The sequence below is a fragment of the Pomacea canaliculata genome, linkage group LG1 (genome assembly GCF_003073045.1).
Source record: "Pomacea canaliculata isolate SZHN2017 linkage group LG1, ASM307304v1, whole genome shotgun sequence".
Classification (NCBI taxonomy): domain Eukaryota; kingdom Metazoa; phylum Mollusca; class Gastropoda; order Architaenioglossa; family Ampullariidae; genus Pomacea; species Pomacea canaliculata.
This window is the reverse complement of record NC_037590.1, coordinates 20,660,811-20,679,425: the sequence shown is the minus strand read 5'-3', so window position 1 is coordinate 20,679,425 and position 18,615 is coordinate 20,660,811. Positions and strand designations below refer to the sequence as shown.

At 37.9% G+C, this 18,615-nt stretch overlaps 3 protein-coding genes across 3 annotated transcripts; 1 reads left to right on the top strand and 2 right to left on the bottom strand.

Moving 5' to 3' along the window:
* Positions 1-21: 21 nt before the first annotated feature.
* LOC112560457 lies at positions 22-1,525 on the bottom strand. Its single transcript, XM_025232330.1, has 3 exons — positions 1,480-1,525; positions 598-808; positions 22-338 (listed from the first exon to the last, which is right to left on the bottom strand). Exons 1-3 carry the CDS (start codon positions 1,523-1,525, stop codon positions 116-118), a joined length of 480 nt encoding a protein of 159 aa, XP_025088115.1. The 3' UTR covers positions 22-115.
* Positions 1,526-5,280: 3,755 nt separating this feature from the next.
* LOC112566034 lies at positions 5,281-8,158 on the bottom strand. The gene is made up of 2 exons (XM_025241998.1): positions 7,702-8,158; positions 5,281-6,437 (listed from the first exon to the last, which is right to left on the bottom strand). Exons 1-2 carry the CDS (start codon positions 8,014-8,016, stop codon positions 6,240-6,242), a joined length of 513 nt encoding a protein of 170 aa, XP_025097783.1. The 5' UTR covers positions 8,017-8,158; the 3' UTR covers positions 5,281-6,239.
* Positions 8,159-8,162: 4 nt separating this feature from the next.
* Positions 8,163-18,503, top strand: LOC112560447 (ubiquitin carboxyl-terminal hydrolase 36-like). The gene is given in 20 exon segments (XM_025232318.1): positions 8,163-8,294; positions 9,254-9,430; positions 10,108-10,229; positions 10,936-11,184; positions 11,486-11,596; positions 11,960-12,062; positions 12,278-12,345; positions 12,615-12,643; positions 12,645-12,686; positions 12,806-12,888; positions 13,170-13,247; positions 13,415-13,505; positions 14,003-14,136; positions 14,290-14,377; positions 14,688-15,831; positions 16,115-16,342; positions 16,661-16,795; positions 17,719-17,834; positions 18,042-18,128; positions 18,361-18,503. Coding segments are annotated over 19 exon segments (3,198 nt in total). The 5' UTR covers positions 8,163-8,294; positions 9,254-9,266; the 3' UTR covers positions 18,487-18,503.
* Positions 18,504-18,615: the final 112 nt, after the last annotated feature.

Below are 18,615 nucleotides of genomic sequence, written 5' to 3'. Positions count from 1 at the left end.
ATAATTAAGTACCGAAGAACACTCATTAATCCTCATTGACAATAATTTTTTTAAATGCCAAACTGACAGATAACACTTTTCTTCAAGCAGTGGAAACAACTGTGTTCCGTATGATTTAAAACATTAGTGTGTCGCCACAATAATGATAAAGGTTGGAAGCCGGGGTAAGCACCATGAGGATCACTTGCGCCTCCAGGTCTCTGTAGAAGGAGGTGTTGCTGAAGAGAAGGTCCTCGCTCCAGGTGTACCCGTCCACAATCCTCACGCTGCCTCCAAAGACAATTCTGCCGAGGTCCTCTTTGGACGTTAGCGATCTTTTCATGCGCGATAGCTCAGACCTGCAGATAGAAAATGCCCCGCCTCAATGTAACTTTCATTTACTCCTGTCTGTCTTTCTTAATTTTTGTGTGTCTTTATTTATTAGGTTAGTTAGATTTGACTTTTTCTCCTTTTTGGAATCATTTATAGAGTAGTGGATCCTATTCTGATCTGAACTCGAGACAGAACAAAATAGTATTTGAGGCCAGAGGCTGGATGTTATGAAGTCGATCAGGGTTGTTATTTGGACGAACACAAACAAGGTAACTTTAGATTCACCTCTCAAAGACGCTGACGACAGTGTCCACCTTCCCTTTTCTTCTGTGCCCATTGGAGAAAGGAAGACTGAGGCTTAGCTCACTGCTGTTGCCATGAAGCGGTGACTCGGGACCCACTGTAGCCTCGAAGCTCCCTGTGCTCTTGTAAGACCAGAAGACCTCGATCGGATCGCCAGCTGATTGGCTTTGAGTCCAGTCCGGAGAAACGATCACTGAAAGCAGTTGTGCAAGATTCTAGGTCTAAAAAGATATTTACTAAGCTCTGAAGCCATTACCTAGTCTCTAATATAGTAATACTTTGTCTGTATAGTGATTGTATCATGGAATATTAAACAAGAGCAATATTGTTCTTATGAACTGAAAACGATTACACATCATGTTTTCTTCCAGAATATTTTTTTTAAAGTAATCCTTATTATAACATAGTTCAACAGAGTTTATCTGACTTGGCGAGTGCAAGATACATTGTAATATTTAATGCTGAAATATGATTTTCAATAGTGTAATAGAAATTGCATGATGGTCAGGGTAAAAAAAATCCGACTGTGATAATGCAAAATTCCAGATGTAATCAACTATTCACTGAGAATAGCAGGCTTTATTTTTTCTAGTAGCAAAGCCTATGTAAAGATTTTTTAGTGGAATTGTAAACAAAAGTAATTTTAATCATATTTTTAAAAAGTCTACACTTAATAGCATTTTTTTCTTTTAAAAATCCGTTTTTGTAATCCTTATGATTAGTTGCATATGGCATATGATATAATTGTAATACACAATTATGCAAGTGTAATCAGCGTTATTCTTTAGATTTTGTCTAGACGTTTTATTTGTCAACAGCACCGATGCCACTGGAAGAAGTTGGCCTCTTGACCTTACTACGTACCTGCAAACATGACGAGCAGCACCAGCACTTTTCTTAACTCAGCCATGTTTATCTCTCTGCGTCCGAGGGGCGTTTGACTACAGGCTGGTTGGACTGAACAATTTTGTTACCCCTATTCACCTCCCTTCTCAGTTGCTCCCAGGTCCCATCCGCCCAACTTCCAACCCTCCACCAAGAAAAGAAAGTTGAATGAGAACTACACGTAACACGACACAACTATTTTTTTCTCTCATTCGTTACTGCGTTTTTCCTGCTATCAATTCGGTGTCGTGAGTCTTGGGTGGCCCAGCTGTCGGAAATTGATGGTCGATTAGTGAACAGCTAGAACACCTGCCAGAACAGTGCTGGACACACGACTGAATTACTCGCGCATGCCAACGGTTCTGCGTGGTTGCGTTTGCGTGAGCGTGAGTGCGTCCGCAAGTGTTCATGAGCGCGGACATTGAGACATTCAGAACAACTGCAGATAAGATTTTGTTATTAAAAAAAAAAAATAACACCGTGTGGTCGTTAACAGCAACACTGAGGAAAATGTCTCAAAAACCAATTCCTGAAAATGGTTTTTACAATTTTTTTTTTTCCTTCAAACTCTCGTATTTTTTCTTTTTAACTCCAGAACATTTTTTCGGAATATTTTGTAAAGACTCTTATTATACCCCTCACATCTTTTTAAACAAACACTTTTTTTTTCGGCTAGTATATATATATACTCGGCGCGATTGTCCTCCGCTTGTGCTTTTCTTACTAAAAAGTGATGTCAATCTAACCGTCATTATTCTACAGCTTGTCTGAAAACATAAATAAATAATACTGTTGGATTCTCTTTTCAGTGCAAGTACTACAACTCCTGTAGAATGGCTTCCTGCTCCAAGCATGCTGCGGAAATTAAATGGGCGCCTTTTAAGCTGGCACTTAGCTAGAGTTTTAGAACAACAAGCTTTTTTTTAAAAGCTTGCTAAAGCAATGTTTGCGAACTTCTCAATAAACAGAAAACGCTGACGCGTATAATCACCTTGTCTAGTACTTAAAGATTTATGTTCTCCAATATTTTTACCGTTTGTTGATATTGCCTACCGTGAAGATATACATATTTTTTATGAAGTCTTGTGGTCAGATTTGTCTGTGTTGAGAATGCTTTGCCCTTGTACGAAGCTCTAGGATGTTTACCATTTTCGTCAATAATTATGTACTTTTTCAACAGTTTCATATCTTTCAAAACCCCGGATTTCAAAGCCATAAGTATAGGTATAACAAAAATACATTCTTGGTATGTCTCGTACTTTCCATAAGCATTTTAACGGTAGGTTCTAATTTTTCGCCTTAGCCGCAAGATCCTCGACATCATGGGAGAGGACAGATTGGTTGCGAAAAATACCTAGATCCTCATATATTTTAACAACCTCTATGCTTTCATCATCATTATACTTTGACCCTTTTGACGAAAGGACCTGAACTATATCTGGAACAGTTTGGATATCATGAATATCATTCTGAGACATATCTAACTCTGATTCAAAAGTTTAAGGTCAGAAAAACATTCCAACCGGCTGCTATGTTCGAGAAAATGATTCTGTAAGATACACAATCTCAAACCTATTGATGTACTACATAAAGGCAGGTTCGTGTACTTTTGCGAGAAAACCTTTGATGTTCCAGTTCAAAATGTTACTTATTCTCATCGGCTATTCCCCTGCTGCGTCCTGGTGAACGTCAGTACAGACACTTCATGCATAGTCTTTGTTATACTTGTGTTCTCTTTTATGTTGTTTGTATCTTGCTTGTATCTTGCCTGGTGACCTCTGTGATCCTATTGTGTGGTTGACTGCAGACCCTTGGTATTGCTTTAGTTGCTGCAGTCGAACAGGGTGCTTTGCTTACGTGTGTTTTTGTTTTTATCTCTCTTGGCCACAACAACTATTGCCTTGTCTTTCTTCTTCTTCTATTTCTCCCTCCTCCAATGATGACGCTGTCGTCTATGTTATAAGGTGTCCCTGCCTTTGAAGATCATTCTGGCACTGTCTACTATGTCAGTATATCCTGCCATGCGTGCATCTGTTTAAGATTTTGATGGCAAAACCACGGCAGGAATAGAACGATTCATCATCTGTCTCAGCCATATGATTTTATATTCTTGAATTCATGTCACAGCTTTCAAATCTTTTCTTTGATGAAACTTGACTTTTTTCTTTCATAATTTCTATATCTCTTGTTAACACATTGTTGGATACTGTCAAACTGTTCTGCATACAGTGCATTTGATTTCATAAAGTTCGTCTGATAATTTGTAAATCATGGTCATAATTGATGTGTATCATATCCGTCTCTTTGTCTATCTGTCCTTTGTGCTCCTTCTCTTCTATTTTCATTATTTTCCTTCTTTGTCTAAGGCCCAGAGTTGAGTTTATAGTGTCACAGGGTGCAACAGTGCTGAGATCACAAATACAAATATCAATTAGGGTTTGCTACACGAGCCCACTGATGTCGATAACGGTTTTATGATGCTGATGTGTATGAAAAGGGGAAAGAGAGTGATATAGGATAAGGAAAATTAATCTGAAAGCTCGTTTTAATTTTTATCTTTAGTATTATCTTTTGCACAAGGAAAAAAAAAAGCCAAACCATGCTACGTTTCGATCCTCCTTGAGCTACACTTCGTAGTCTTAGGTCCCTGGTGCTACCGATGTCTCCACGGTTCAAGATACTTTAGCCCTCTCGCGAGTATTTAGATATTACACGGCCTTAAGTCAGCATATTTGTCTGAGGTACACCATGCCACCTTAGGCGATGTTTTCTTTCTTTGATAAACTAACGCTGACCTCTACCACGCACAAGACGAAACGAAGTTCGGCAGATTTTCCTTCTTCACGGTTCGGAATTTTTTGTTTCCGTCTTTCGAATCTTGACCGCCCTCAAAACCCACTTAATTCCTTCGTAACTTCTGGAGAAGTAGGGGCAGAGTAGAGGAAGACAGAAGGGGTAGAATTTCGACACTAATTTGAGGAGTCGCTGCCTAAAATCGTCACAATGTGTTTGCTTCAATCTAAAAAGCGTTACGTAAAATATTCAATGCACAGCTAAAGGAGGTTACTTTTTAAACCAGTTACAACTGTATGCATCGTGATATTTCACAAGAGCTGACAGCGCAGAGACACCTACGTTAACAGCAACCTGTACGGATGCTAAGAATTGACTGCGGAGGGGAAGTAAATGTAAGCTGCTAGGTTTCTAAAATGTTATTTCCCTTGAATGACAGTGAACGTTATATTTTGGTTCATGTACTTAGCTGTGCAGGCCACATTATGTGATCTGGTCTCGTGATCAGTTGTACCATTAATTTGATGTACACATTCTTCTATTTGTATTCCTTTACTTTTTTTCTTTTATGGAAGGGACTTCTTTCTGCTTACCCACCATAGCCAACCCCTTTTTACCTGTCACATCCTTGAAGCTACAGTTCATCAGCCTTTGATCTCACCTTTTCACTTCAGGTGAGGGTAAAGCAGGGGATGGGGTAGAAGCACCCCTTCTTGCTCCATAGGACTTCAAAATATTTTGAGACACTGCTCACATCTGTTTTTTTAATTATTGGGTGGAACACATTCAAAAGGCAAAGTAGGCTTTAAATGTTATTTTCTAACTGATGCAACCCATAAAATAATAAACAATATCTTTGTAAAAGCTAAATGTTGCACAAACTGTAGCAATCATACTATGGAATATCAATGTCTCAAGAATTGTTCACCAATTCGTCAAGATCTGCAGTCTCTGGCATTCTTTAACAGTTAAAAAAAAAGATTTTAATTAATGCTGTGAGTGGTTCATGAGATTGTGTGATCTCAAAACATTTTTATCTCTGTACTTGCACAAGAAACATTTCAGCTTTGGAGAAACAAATTACATGATTTTTTTTTAAATTCTCTTTGGTCACTTCTGAAATATTAATCTTTATTGTCAGCTGTTTAAAAACTATCAAGGATTACTTTTGAGGGCCATGCTTTTAGAGTACTTTAAAAATACCTTTATTAAAATTACTACACACTGGGGATTACTTCAGACTTATTATAGACATCTAACAGAGTATTCAGCCCTATACTTGTTAAATTGCAGATTTAACATCAGAATCTGTAGAATGTGCTCCATGCCTAATGCTCACTGTAGCTGCTTATTAGCGCCAACATTTTTATGGATAAAAATATCTCATTCTAACCAAACAATGAACAATAAATTTCATATTTCTAAAGATATTTCTTCCTTAAATATGGGAAAAATCTTTTCATCCTTATGTTCAATGGATAAGCAGTGAAGCAATTTCAAGATCTAATCTCGACAGTTTTTGACAGCTGGTTCTTGTGCTTTTGGTTGCTTCACATGGAATATTACGTGAGTTTTTAGCTACTTTTCTCAGTGATCACTTTCTTGGCAAACCGGAAAACTTGAAAGGGCCTTCTATGTGTAGAAGGATATAGGATACAACAAAAATGTCTGGAGCACCTGAGATGTCTGTAGAAAAGCAGGCGGCTCCAAACCTTTCAGGCTCTTCTGTCACAAATGCGAACTGCATCCCAACAAGGACTTTGAAAGTTTGCTCTTAATGCTATGTTGCAATACCTGTACTTTTCTCATGTTGTGTGAGCATCCTGTGGCTGATCCTTTTCAAGATCACGCATCAAGCCTTAGACAGTCTGTTTAATAAAACTCAGTTTTCTGGGTATCCAACAGCACTTCAGAAAGGCAGATCTTCCAACACACATAAGTAATACCTAAACAGGAAGGTCTTTGAGATTCTGTTCAAAAGCTACCAGTTCATCCATACGCTTTCCTAAAGAATTTAGTACATAGCACCGCTGTTCATCAGGTAGACTATCATGGAATGCTTCAAATGTTTTCAGTGTAGTTGTCACAGCTTCCTTGGCTCTGCACAGATCTTGTTGAAAGTAGATTGTGTCATAGTGCCTTTGCTGCAAGAATACAAATTGTAAAGGTTAAGGTTGCATAAAGAAACAAGTCGACAGATCATAGAAAAATAATTTCTCATCTATTCACAGCTTTATACTACATAAAAAATTTACATTTCTTAATGATTTGGTTATTCACATGAACTTCTTTTGCGGCCCTATGCTCCTCAAAGGAGCAACAAGGAATAAACTAAACTATTCACACTAACTTTAAAACAGCAAATATATTAACTGCTGTTGGATTATAATTTTTTTAGCACCCTCTTTCATAAATTTGTCAGCCTAAATAAAATATTTATAAAAGGAAGAGAAACTATAAGTTCGAATAACTGAATAATTAAATTGTAAAAATAAAATCTGCAGTAAAATTGAAAAGTTAAAGGAAAAGCAAAATTTGGGGTTATCCCAATCTTTCTTTTGCCTTTTCTACTGGATATTTGTACAGTTTGGTATCCCAGCCTTTTTTTGACTACTAATAGAAGGCCTTATCCTTTTCAAGTCAAATGTAGTGCTCACAGGTAGGGAACAGAAGTATATAAATTTATATGTACTCTCATGTGTGTTTCATATGCACAGGAATTAAAAACTACTCAATATTTAAAGAAAGTTCTAAAAGTCTGGGTTTCTTTTCTTTTGCAGACAACCTAGTGTATCGGAATTCTACAATTACTACTACATTTAGCTCATCAACATATGACATTTATAGCAACTCCTAGAATACTTCATCAAAGTACCACTGATGATTTCTCTTCACATCATATACTGTGTTCATTGTAAAACACTTGTTATCTGGATAACACAATGAGAGCTAGAAATACAAAAAGATGGGAGGGTGAGGAGTCAAAGACAATATAAAGATCTACAGTGCCGTCACGGATGGGTGCATGTGTAGGCGGCAGCCACAAATGTACAAAATTTAATCACAATGGTAAACATTCTCAGTGCATCTGTGAACTTTCAAGACAATCTGATTGTTCGGTGATTAAAAAATAAGTTCAATTGGGATTGTACCATAGATATTTTCACTGAATACAATTACATTATTAACGATAGAGTATGCTCAAGACATTCAAGTATTTGCCGAAAGGATTACAAGATGGCACATCGAAGACATTGTTTACATTCTGTCTCAACGGACTCGACATCTTTTTCTCTCTTCCTCCCCTTCCCCCTTTTTTCTATCTCTCTTCATTCTTTCATGATTTCTGTTTGTTTGGTTGATGTTGTTTGGTTGTTTTTGTTTTTGTTTTTTTCGTTTAAAACGTACCGCAAAGTCAAGAAGTTCCTTTGCTTCTACATACAGAAATGTTATTTCATCTATGCGCCGATAAATACTAAGTGGAATCCATCGAGGCGGTGTAATTGGGGCAGAACAAATCAATCTCTGTGAGCCATTGGTGTGCGGGCTAATGTGAAGACGGGCAGATGACATCGCTGATGCAAATCGTGCGTTCACTCTATTATCATTTAGACGAAGAACGCTGTCACTTCTGGCGGCGCTGTGGCGTTTAAATAAACGTTGTCGCTTACCCGAAGCTCTTGAGAAAAGGAAAGGATAAAATCTTAAATGCTGCAACCGCATTTCCAAAGGCGGTGAATTGTAACCTAAAACAGAAGGCTGAAATGTTTCTATACAGAGGAATAAGAAAAAAGAAAAAAGAGAAAAAAAAAGCCAAAACAAGGACAAGGACAATCGGCAAGAGGACGTTAGCGGAAGTGTATTATGCACATGCTCAAACGAGGCGATACACATCGCAATGCATCATGGTCCAAGCTGACGGAGCCCATGTTGCCTGTCTGGATGTCGATTAGGTGATGTGTGTTTTCCATCAAAATTTATCCAATAATAAGGAAATACAGGTATGTTCACGGCAATTATTTTGCAATTAATAGAGTAAACATTAGGGTTATAGTGTAAATGTGAAATAAACAAGTCAATCATATTAGATAGTTATAAGTTACTGGATCGGGCATACTTAGGAGTACACGATTTGAAAACAATGTGCTAGCATGCTAGAAGATAATATTCATGGACTACAAAGTAAGGTAGCATATTAATATGTGGGAATAATGAGTGTCTGATTTCTCGCTGGCTGTCTTTAGAACCCATTTCCAGTTTACTGTGTATGATGCGGATAGTATCATGTAAGAATACTGTTTTCTGAGTGATGCCGGGTGATCTGCTTGCACGTGGGTTGAGTAGTTTACAGTTAGTTTGATCGTTGCAGACATAGATAAGAGAGTCGAAATACCTTAGGAAGTTAAATGTGTCAGTGTTTATAGAAAAAAGTGTATGTATCAGTTGCTACCTTACATAAAGGGAGATGACTCTATATGAGGGTGTGCGTAAGATCTATGAGCGCGCACGCTAGACAACACAGGATGTACAAATTAATGTGATCTGCAACTTATATATCACATGTACCATCTTCGGTCCTAAAACTGAGATCCGATTGTAAAAGAATCATATTATGTTGTTATTATTATTTTAGCTGGACATTAAAATACCAATTTGAATAGTTAATTATACATATGTGTGTGTGATGCATTTGGAATATAATATTGTCTCTAAACAGTTGACCCTAGAATAAAATGGGCTTGAACTTTACAGGTCCATGTCTGTGCCAAGTTTTTTCAACAAATATAATGTGAAATTTTAAAACTCTTCCAACCAAAATGCAGTCTCTCTCTATAGATATATGTGTGTGTGTAGGAATTTTTTTAAAAGTTATTAATGTTCTGTGTTTTGTATTGCCTTTTATTTGCACAACTACATTTTTACTATTGCTGGGGGTGTTTCCCTTCATTATTGCTTACAGCCCAGCACATGTTATGCCCAGTGCAGCAGAAAATTTGGAGGTTGTTGAGTCGACACTACGGGCATCGCTGAGCCAGAACAAGCACCTGGATCAGCATGTTGTGTCTTCCACTCAGCGTGTGCTTATGCACCGCGTCACATTTGTTCCTGCTGCCAAGCCTCATACCCTGCAGTTGAGGTTAGACTTTTGACATGCTTTGTATGTGAGTGTGTGCCCATATAACGAGACCTAATGTCTCAGATAGAAACAATGTCTCCTTGTGGTCTGCGCATGTGCTTAAGGTCACAATCCATGACCATTTTTAAAGGTCATTTCCTGTAAGACTTGATGCTTTGGGACTATATAATAAGACTGTGTACACTGAATGTTTTCTTCAGTGATCACAAATCGCAAGCGAAGTGTCATTGTAATATACTTACAATAGAGTCGATATGATCGATGACTGTTAAAGAATAACAAAACATATTGGCTCACTCTTCATTCGATAGCACTGCACAAGGGGGTGTTTGATGGTTTGCAAAAGAATAACAGATGTCAAATCTAAATTAATAACGTGAAAAGGCAAATCCACAATTCCAGCTTTATTATGCATTTGTTTTTGACAAAACCTTGAAAATGTTTGCTAATCCATCGAGACATGTTCTGTAGAAGACATCCATTCAAAACCACAAGAGCTAGTGTCTGCCCTCCCCTCCACCTCTGTACGCTCCCTTCTATTAAAAAAAATAAAACTGGTTTAACCAGAGTTATATTTCACCTATCATTCAATTTTTGTGAGTGTTTGGTGTCATGCAGTACTTTTTTTTCAGTCCTAGTTCCTTACTAAGCTCAGTATTTGTATTCTTTATTGTCAGGTCATTGAAGTCCAAGTATATCCTTTTGTCGGGTCCTACAAATAAGGCAGGAACACCGGAAAAGGCAAAAACTCAATTTGGAATAGATTCTGGTGACTGTGCAGAGGAGAGTGAACCAAATGGTAAGTCTTTAATTATTATTTGGGTTGCTGTAATGCAGCCAGATGTGCAATATGAAAAGAAAAGTTAGTTGTCTGTATCAGATCCCTACATTTACTTAACTACTTAAAAATAAAAGCATTTTAATAAGTTCATTTTAAAAATACTGCAGTTTTAAATTCATAATAAAGATGTTTTCTCTTCTTAGCAAAGTGCCTATCTGTAGGTTTCCGCATTCATTTACATAGCAGCTGTCTGGTCTTTTCCTCAGCGACAATATTAACTTTTTGTCCAGTGGCTTTACCACTGCAACTCTTGTCTATGGTCTTCTGTCTGTCTCTCTGATCAGGCAGCTCCAGACTTCTGTCACCTACCCTCTTCAAATTCCCCAGGTTAGCATTTAATCTTTCACTTTTCATAATCTGATTCTAGTTCTGTTCTAGAAATGGTGACTTAAAAACCATTTCCTGAGATTTTTCTTTATCTTCATTTCCTTCCCTGGTAAAATAACATTTAAATTAGTAAAATGTACTCGACAATTTCTATATAGCTTTTTACTCCTTACATAACAATCCTAAGCCATTTATGGCATTAAAAAAAACTTAAATACCTGACCAACAGTAGGAATCAGGAATCTGTTTGCAGAGGACATTCACTGGGAACAGAACGAATAAAATAACACGAGCGGGCAGTAAAATTAAAGTTTCTTTTATTGTGTTTCTGATGTAGCAATCATGAGCAAACCAGGACCAAGTGGAGATGCAAGTGCCAATGCCAATGCTGGCGAAGGTCTTCCAAGCCCTCGAGTTGTACTGTATCCCCCAGAACGGGTACGGCTGGACTGGCGTCAGGCCCATCGTATTGGAGCAGGACTTGTAAACTTGGGCAACACTTGTTTCTTTAACTCCACGTTGCAATGCTTAACCTACACTGCTCCATTGGTCAATTACTGTTTCTCCGAGGAGCATCCGAAAACATGTATGTTTGTAATTCTACTTTCTTTTTCATACTGTGCCAGATGACACGACTTTGTTGAGTTACCCCGACTAGCTACTTTTTTTTGAGAAATAAAATTAAGAAATACGAGTTTGTTGGGGCTTTTATTGCCTTTAACTGTCAATCACTTCCAAGGAAAGAGTGCAAAAGTGAAGCAACTGTAAGCATTGACAATGCTTTATCTGGTAGATGTGTGTATGCATGAGATTTTCAGTTGGAGAAAGTGAGATCTCTGTGAGAAGAAACAATGTAGTAACTTTTTTCCCCTCTATATGTTAATCAGGCAAGCAGCAGAACTCATGTTTGATGTGCGAACTCAGGCGTCACATCAGATCTGCCTTTCAACACAGTGGCCATGCATTTAAGCCACAGCTTATGCTACAGAAACTAAAGTGTAAGAGACTTGTATGTGAAAAGTATTTTAAATCAGACAATACTGTAAAAGATTTTTGTGTCTTATGTGTACGAACCTGTGTAAATATAAGTTAGACCATAGTTTATCTCCATTTTCATTTAAAAAAGATTTGTTTCTTTTATTTTATCATGTTCCTAAGGACTGTATTTATGCTCACAAATCATGTTTATTGTGAGAAGCAGTTTGAGATTTAAAAAAAGGGGGAGAGAGAGAAGGGGGTATGGGTGATCTGGTTGAAGTTGAGATAAAATCAGAATACTGTGGTAATGGTAGGTTGCTTATGAGTGCCGAAGCTCCTACTCTGGATTCCTTGCTAGCCAGATCTCTTGATCATTTTTTCAGCAATTGCAAAGCACATGCGGTGGGGTCGACAAGAAGATGCTCATGAGTTTCTTCGTTATCTAGTTGATGGTTTGCAGCGTGCATGTCTAAATGGTTATGCCAAGTAAGGCTTATAATCTTTATTTTTTTTATTGTATTATTTTTATTATTGGCACACTCTTGTATTTCTTATTTGAAGTTCATATTAGTAGTGCATAAAAAAACTTCCTAAATGCTGTCATGTTGCTGCAGTTTACAGTACATATTTGCTGTTTTGCATGACATTGTATTGTATGAGTGGGGGTGTATCTGTATATATATCTTTACCCTCATTTCTAGGCTGGACAAGTTCAGCAAAGAAACTACAATTATAAACCAGATCTTTGGAGGATTTTTGAGAAGTCAAGGTTGGTTCTCTTTTTATTTATTTGAATATTTTGTATAAAAAATTATCTTTGGTATTATTTGAACTTTAGTAAATGCTTTGTTTTGCAACTTTTTAATCTGATTGCAGATCAGGAATATATGATTGGTTAATCCATCAGTCCTTATGTAAATGACAACAGTGGCTACATGCAAGAAGTATGTAGTCCAGAAGTCTTTGAAATAAAACATTTAGTAATCATTCCATCCTTTTAAAAATACTGCTTTTAGAATTATAAATTTTCTTTCGCAGTTCAGTGCATGAAATGCTCAGCCAGATCGAAACACATATGATCCTTTCATGGACCTCAGTCTGGATATAAAGGTAATAGTCTTAATGATATTTTTTTTTATAAATTTATTTTAGAAAAGCTCATTTTAATGATGATTCCAGATTATGTGTATGTGTATATATATTCAGCCTAATGGGTTTAATACTTGCAGGGTGTTTACACAGTAGAGGACGCTTTGGCAAAGTTTGTAAAGGCAGAAACCCTGGACTCTGACAATGCATACAAATGTGAAAAGTAAGTTACTTTTAAACAAAATAAAATTGCAGGCCTTTCTGCAGTTCCCAAAATTTTTGCTTCAGAAAATCATTTTCTGCTTACACATGATCTGACTGTCCTGTTAAGAATTATTTTCTCCTTTGAAATCCCATTATTACAATTTTTACAGACAATGCCATCTTTTTCTTGTAACAATAATGAAGTAAATCTAAGTGATAGTTGGGCTTTCCTGACCTTAGGTTTATGGCCATTTCTTAGGAAGAATGGGGTTTTGCCAACTGGTTTTTTGTTTTCTCCAGGTGCCAGCAAAAAGTGCCAGCGCAAAAACGATTCTCCATTCACAAAGCACCTAATGTTCTTACTCTTCAGCTGAACAGGTATAGATTGAACTAGATAAAATTGCAATAGTCCTAATGTTCATTTGCAAAGCATAATGTTCATTTGTTTTAAAATTTAACGGAATAGTGCCGCAGAAGGTGTGTGCTTCCTGGTGGATGCAGATTGTTGTTGGCTGCACTGACCACTGACCATTTGATAATTTCAGATTTGACTACAACAGAATAGCTGGCAAGATCAACAGACATATTCAGTTCCCAGAAAAACTTAACATTCGTCCCTACATGAGCCAAAAACAGGTATGGTGACCTTAAAGGAATGCGGAAGGCAACTTGTTTCGGTATATTCCATTAAGATGAGAAGTAGCTTGAGAAAATAATGGTTTTTAAGTGACCTGGACAAGTTTGAGATATCACCAAATTTTGAACTTTGGTAGGTAATAAATAAGGTCCACTTGTGTGTTTTTGTTTAAACAAAAGTAGTTGTTTTAATGCTAAATGAATTCCTGTTGAAGGATAATTTCCTTTGTTGATGGTGCTTAGCAAGTCATTCTTAGTTCTGCCAACATCATACCTCAAAAGTAGCAGTTGTTGCAAAGCTGAATAAGCCATTATCTTACAAGACTTTGCTGTGTTAATGTAGGTCAGCATGCTATCTGCCAAATAAATTGCTTTCATGATGAGCTTCATCAGAAATCTTGATTTTGCTACTGGTGTTTTCCTCGTTCTTACGGTACTGACCTGCTTACCAGTATATGCTATTGTAGCTTATTACTTTTTCCATTTGTTTTAAACAGGGAGAATCTGTCATGTACAGCTTATATGGTGTCTTGATCCATTCTGGCTTCCACTGCAACTCTGGACACTATTACTGCTATGTCAAAGCCCCTTCCAAGACCTGGTACCTGATGAATGATTCCATGGTGAGAACATCTGTTGACGCATATATTGGGCTAGTTTGCTGTAGGAATTTTATTAAATCCTGTTTCTAATGCTATAACCATTTAAAAAAACAGGAATATAGCAGTCCTTTCTTAGGCCCTCTATTGACTTTTTTTTTTTAACTTGCTTTTATAGGTACAGTAGTGCCAGCCTCCAGAGTGTTCCAAGCAGAGGCATACCTGTTGTTTTACAGCCGACTGCAAAGCAATATCAACCAGTCACCAGCAAAGGTATAAATACATTGTACACCTCTTGGACAGATAAATACATTGTAAGCATCTTTGACAGATTTTTGTGTATTATTAAAAACAGTCAGTATTCGTAGCACAAATATAATCTACTGCTGTGTACAGAGACACAATGAGCTTTCCTCAGAGTATAGGCCAGACCAAATTTTTTTATGGACATGAAATAGTGTGATACATTCTTAGACACTGGCCTCTCCCTTAAAGTAGAGGGTAATTATTGTTACTGTCTAATCTTAGTCTGAATGTAAGAAATGACACAGTAATATTATGGCGAGAGCATTTGTTTTGGCAGGCACCGTTCATTGGACCAGCCAGCAATGGAGTGAACTCTCCAAGCAAGTTTTCGGCTCTTAATGGCTCACATGCAAAGTCGTTACACAGTGCAGATTCAACAAACCCTGTGAAGAATGAAGATGTAGGTGTGTCTGTTTCCCGACAAACATTGTCACCCTCTGGAGTAACTGTTTCCTCATCTGCAAGTTTCTCTGGGGTATCGGGTCTACCAGAGAAGCACAAGAAAATTTCTTTTGGAATTAGTTCTCCAAAGCCATTTCAGCAAGTGCACCAACAGCAAAATCAGCTGACCTCAAAGTCAAAGCCAGAGCTGACGACAGCTTCGTCAGCTTCTGTGACTTCTGTGTGCAGTCCTGGTGTCAGTAAACCAAGAATTGTTATGCACATCAAGAATGGTAAGGCAACCACCATTGAGAAATCGCCTGATGGCAAGTCTAAAGTTGTGAATGGTGGGGCAAGCAAGCACTCAACACTTGTCCCATATGATGATGATTCTGAGTCGGAGGAGGACAGATTAGTGGACAGAGCCAAAGTAAACCAGTCGGAGTGTGTGAGTGCAAAAAAGGAGAAAAAGTTTCCCACAGATGTTACTTTGGGTACAAATAGTACAATAGCTTCTAGAAACAGTCTTGGTGATAAAAGTGGGGAGCAGTGTGAAAAGGTGCAAATAGACTCAGGTGGGAGACAGAGCAGCCTTGAAAGCACTCATATACGCAAAGACTTGACTCTTCAGCTGAACAAAGACTGCAGTGGGTCAGGGCTGAAACGCATGTCTGTTGACATCCAGGCAGACATCATGTCCCCGTCCAAGGTGAACGCTACCACAAGCAGTTGGTTTGTGCAGATGCAGGACTCTGCACCAAGCCCATCTCTTGGTTCATGCTCCAGCGCAAACAGCAACCACAGCGTGAACTCCACAACCGAGTGGCATGTGCTAGACATGTCAGATCACAAATCCAGCCTTGCTGCAGACCGCAAAATGCAGCATTCTGGTTGGACCATTACTGACTGCTCTGCCACAGATAAAAAGGATGGTTGTGCAAAACAGTGTAGCTCTCGCTTACAAACTATACAAGAAAATGACAATATAAAACGTGTGCGATTAAAAAGCGAGACATTACAAGCTACATCCAGGTTCTGCTGTTAAAAATGGTGATAAGCATATAGTTCAGGCTGATGGGGGGTTGTTAAGGGACTCTTGTGGTAGTCAGTCGGAAAAGCAGAAGTCTGCTGAACACAGTGCTCATTCTACCTCGCAGCTTACTAGTAATGCTCCACAGTGTGTGCAAAAGGATATCTCAAACAGTAGCTCCTTCAAGGTGAAGGACTTAATCAAAGCTAACCCAATGCTGCAGGCAAAAAACTTATCACGGGAAGAGGTGGAACATTCTTTCACCTCTTCCGACAAACGGTCTCTTCTGTCAGATGGCGATTCTACAAACACAGACAAGATTGTTCACAAGAAGCACAAAAAGAAAAAGCACAAGCGCGACAAGGAGCGAGAGAAGTCGCGAGTCAAGTACGAAGAGCTGCAGAACAGCCCCGACAAGGGCACTGCAACTCCTCACATAAAGCACAAGAAGAAGAAGCACAAGTCTCGTGACAGGGGTGTTTCAGACTCGGATCAGCGGGAAAAGAGGCGGAAAGAAATAGGTAATAGATAACCAACATTCTGACCAACAACCAAACCTGCAATCCTCCGAGGACGAGTACACTTGGGAAGAGCGCACCAAAGAGTCTTTAATGAAGGAGCAGAAGTCTCAGCAGCATAGTAGTAAGCAAGGTGAGCCATTTTTTATTTTTATGCTACTCGAAATGAAGTTAATGGATGAACCTTCTGTGGCTGGTATCTTGCTAGATTTGAAAAGCATTCTGTGAGATACTAAGATTCTTCTTGACAATGGACAGTAGTTTTTGTGCTCGTGAATTTGAATTTACTAATTTGCAAATTAGTGCTCAAAACGCTTTCAGTGTCTGTGCAATCCTGGGACCACCATGATAAATACAGTTCTGACCATAACTATCAGAATGGAGACAGACCTAAGATGCTATGGGATGGAATGCGGAAATCTCAAGTGGTGAAGGAATTGGAGGAGAAGCCAACTGGTTAGTATTTTCGTTATAAGAATTGGGAAGGTATCCGTGAGAAACTGTGATGACTGTTCTCTGGCCTGGGGATTAGGCAAGATATAGACGGGGGGAAAAAAAGTATGTCATTGCCTTCCTTTTAAAATAAGTTTAGAGTTAAAATTGATATGGAAAAATAGTATGGCAAGTTGAATAGTTTTTTTTAATAGCATCATTCTATATATATGTGTGTGTGTATGTGACCCTCCACACGAAATGAGTCTTAAGTCACGAATTTCAGATTTGCCAAATTGCATATTTTAAGTAGAGGTCCTGAACTTTCTTTTGATACAAAAGCTGTTCTTCTCGCCTTAAAATTGAGTGTTATAAACGTTTGAAGTGTGAAAGTACGATGGCAGCCATTTTGAGAAAAGCTGGGTTCAAAGATTAGCGTCAAGATGGCCGACCCGGTCTGTTTACTCCTAAACTTTTGCAGACAAATGTTTTGATCGGTTAATATTTGAATCGTTCTTTGAAGAAGATGAACATACAGACTCCGCACTTTCTGCCAAGATATAACATGATGGGGTTATGACTGGGAAACATTATCGAAACAGCGTTTGAATTTGTCTGAAATCGGTATGGATCATAGTAGTGTACGTCGATTAAAAGGTATTTTAAGTCAATTTCTAACTTTTATTTTAACATAGCAGTGTATTTTAAGGAATCCTTTCAAAGAAAAGTCAAACTGCGCAAAATTGAACCCTATCACCTTTCGGGGCCTGTAGCACAAAACTGTTTCGCGTGACTTAAGACTCATTTCGTTGTGGAGGGTCACACATATATAAATATCTGTACATTTTTTGTGTGTGTGTGTGCTTACCCTTCATATTTTAATACAAGGGTGGGATTCATTGACATGTCGTCAGTTCTGTGCATGTAAAATAATTCTTTTTGTTTAGTGATATCATGGGATGAAGGGTGCAGTCAAGATGGTGTTGAAGCAGAGAAAGAAAAAGTGTTTTCTCGAAAAAGATCTTGGTCTGAACGTTATGAAGAAGATATCGACAAAGGAAAGGTTTGTAATAATACATTAAAACTGAGAAAGGAAGAGTGTGTTTGTTCATATATGAGAATTGTCTACATTCTAATCTAAGAATATAATAATCAGAAGAGTGTGTTTGTTCGTAGATGAGAATTGTGTACATTCTAATCTAAGAATATAATAATGTATGATAAAATGAAGTTTTCTTAAGTATGTAACCAGAAGGTATTTTGTCCACAGGTGAAAAAGGTCAAGAAGCATCATGACTACAATTATTACACTTTCAACCCCTTCCAAAGATTGCAGAATGACAAAAACCACACGAAGGTAGTGAGTTAGTGTATATATTTAAAACCAGAACATGCCACATGTTAAGAATGTAAAGATAAGATTAATATTAAAAGGCATATAACCTCATAAAGGTAAACAATAAACTTGTTGTTTCCTCTAAGAATTTTTTTTCAACATGTTCTTGTTTAGAAGCTTATCACAAAAGTACCGCATGATACATAATTACTTGAGCAGAAAATCAAGTTCAATGTGGGATGTGTGTTCACAGAGGCGAGACAGTTATGATGCAAACTCCAAACACCAGTCCTATAATCCCAGCAGCCAAGCACCAAACCGTACCTACAGCGACCAGACAACATGCCGTTTTAACAGCAGGCAGCAGCAACCATCGTGACAATTACAATCATAGCAGCCATCATAGTTTCCACGCAACTACAGTCATCAGGGTTATCAAAAACGATATTGATGGCATCTCTTGAAATGAAAGTTGTCTCATTTTTGTGATTTCTTGGGAGAGGATTTT

Excerpts from the sequence above, each read along its gene's own strand:
- LOC112560457 (XM_025232330.1), bottom strand. The coding sequence starts at position 1,525 with ATGGCTGAGTTAAGAAAAGTGCTGGTGCTGCTCGTCATGTTTGCAG. Across the intron at positions 809-1,479 it reads GCTGCTCGTCATGTTTGCAG|TGATCGTTTCTCCGGACTGG; the intron begins GTACGTAGTAAG and ends AACTGCTTTCAG. Across the intron at positions 339-597 it reads GTCGTCAGCGTCTTTGAGAG|GTCTGAGCTATCGCGCATGA; the intron begins GTGAATCTAAAG and ends TTCTATCTGCAG.
- LOC112566034 (XM_025241998.1), bottom strand. The coding sequence starts at position 8,016 with ATGCGGTTGCAGCATTTAAGATTTTATCCTTTCCTTTTCTCAAGAGCT. Across the intron at positions 6,438-7,701 it reads AGGAACTTCTTGACTTTGCG|CAAAGGCACTATGACACAAT; the intron begins GTACGTTTTAAA and ends GTATTCTTGCAG.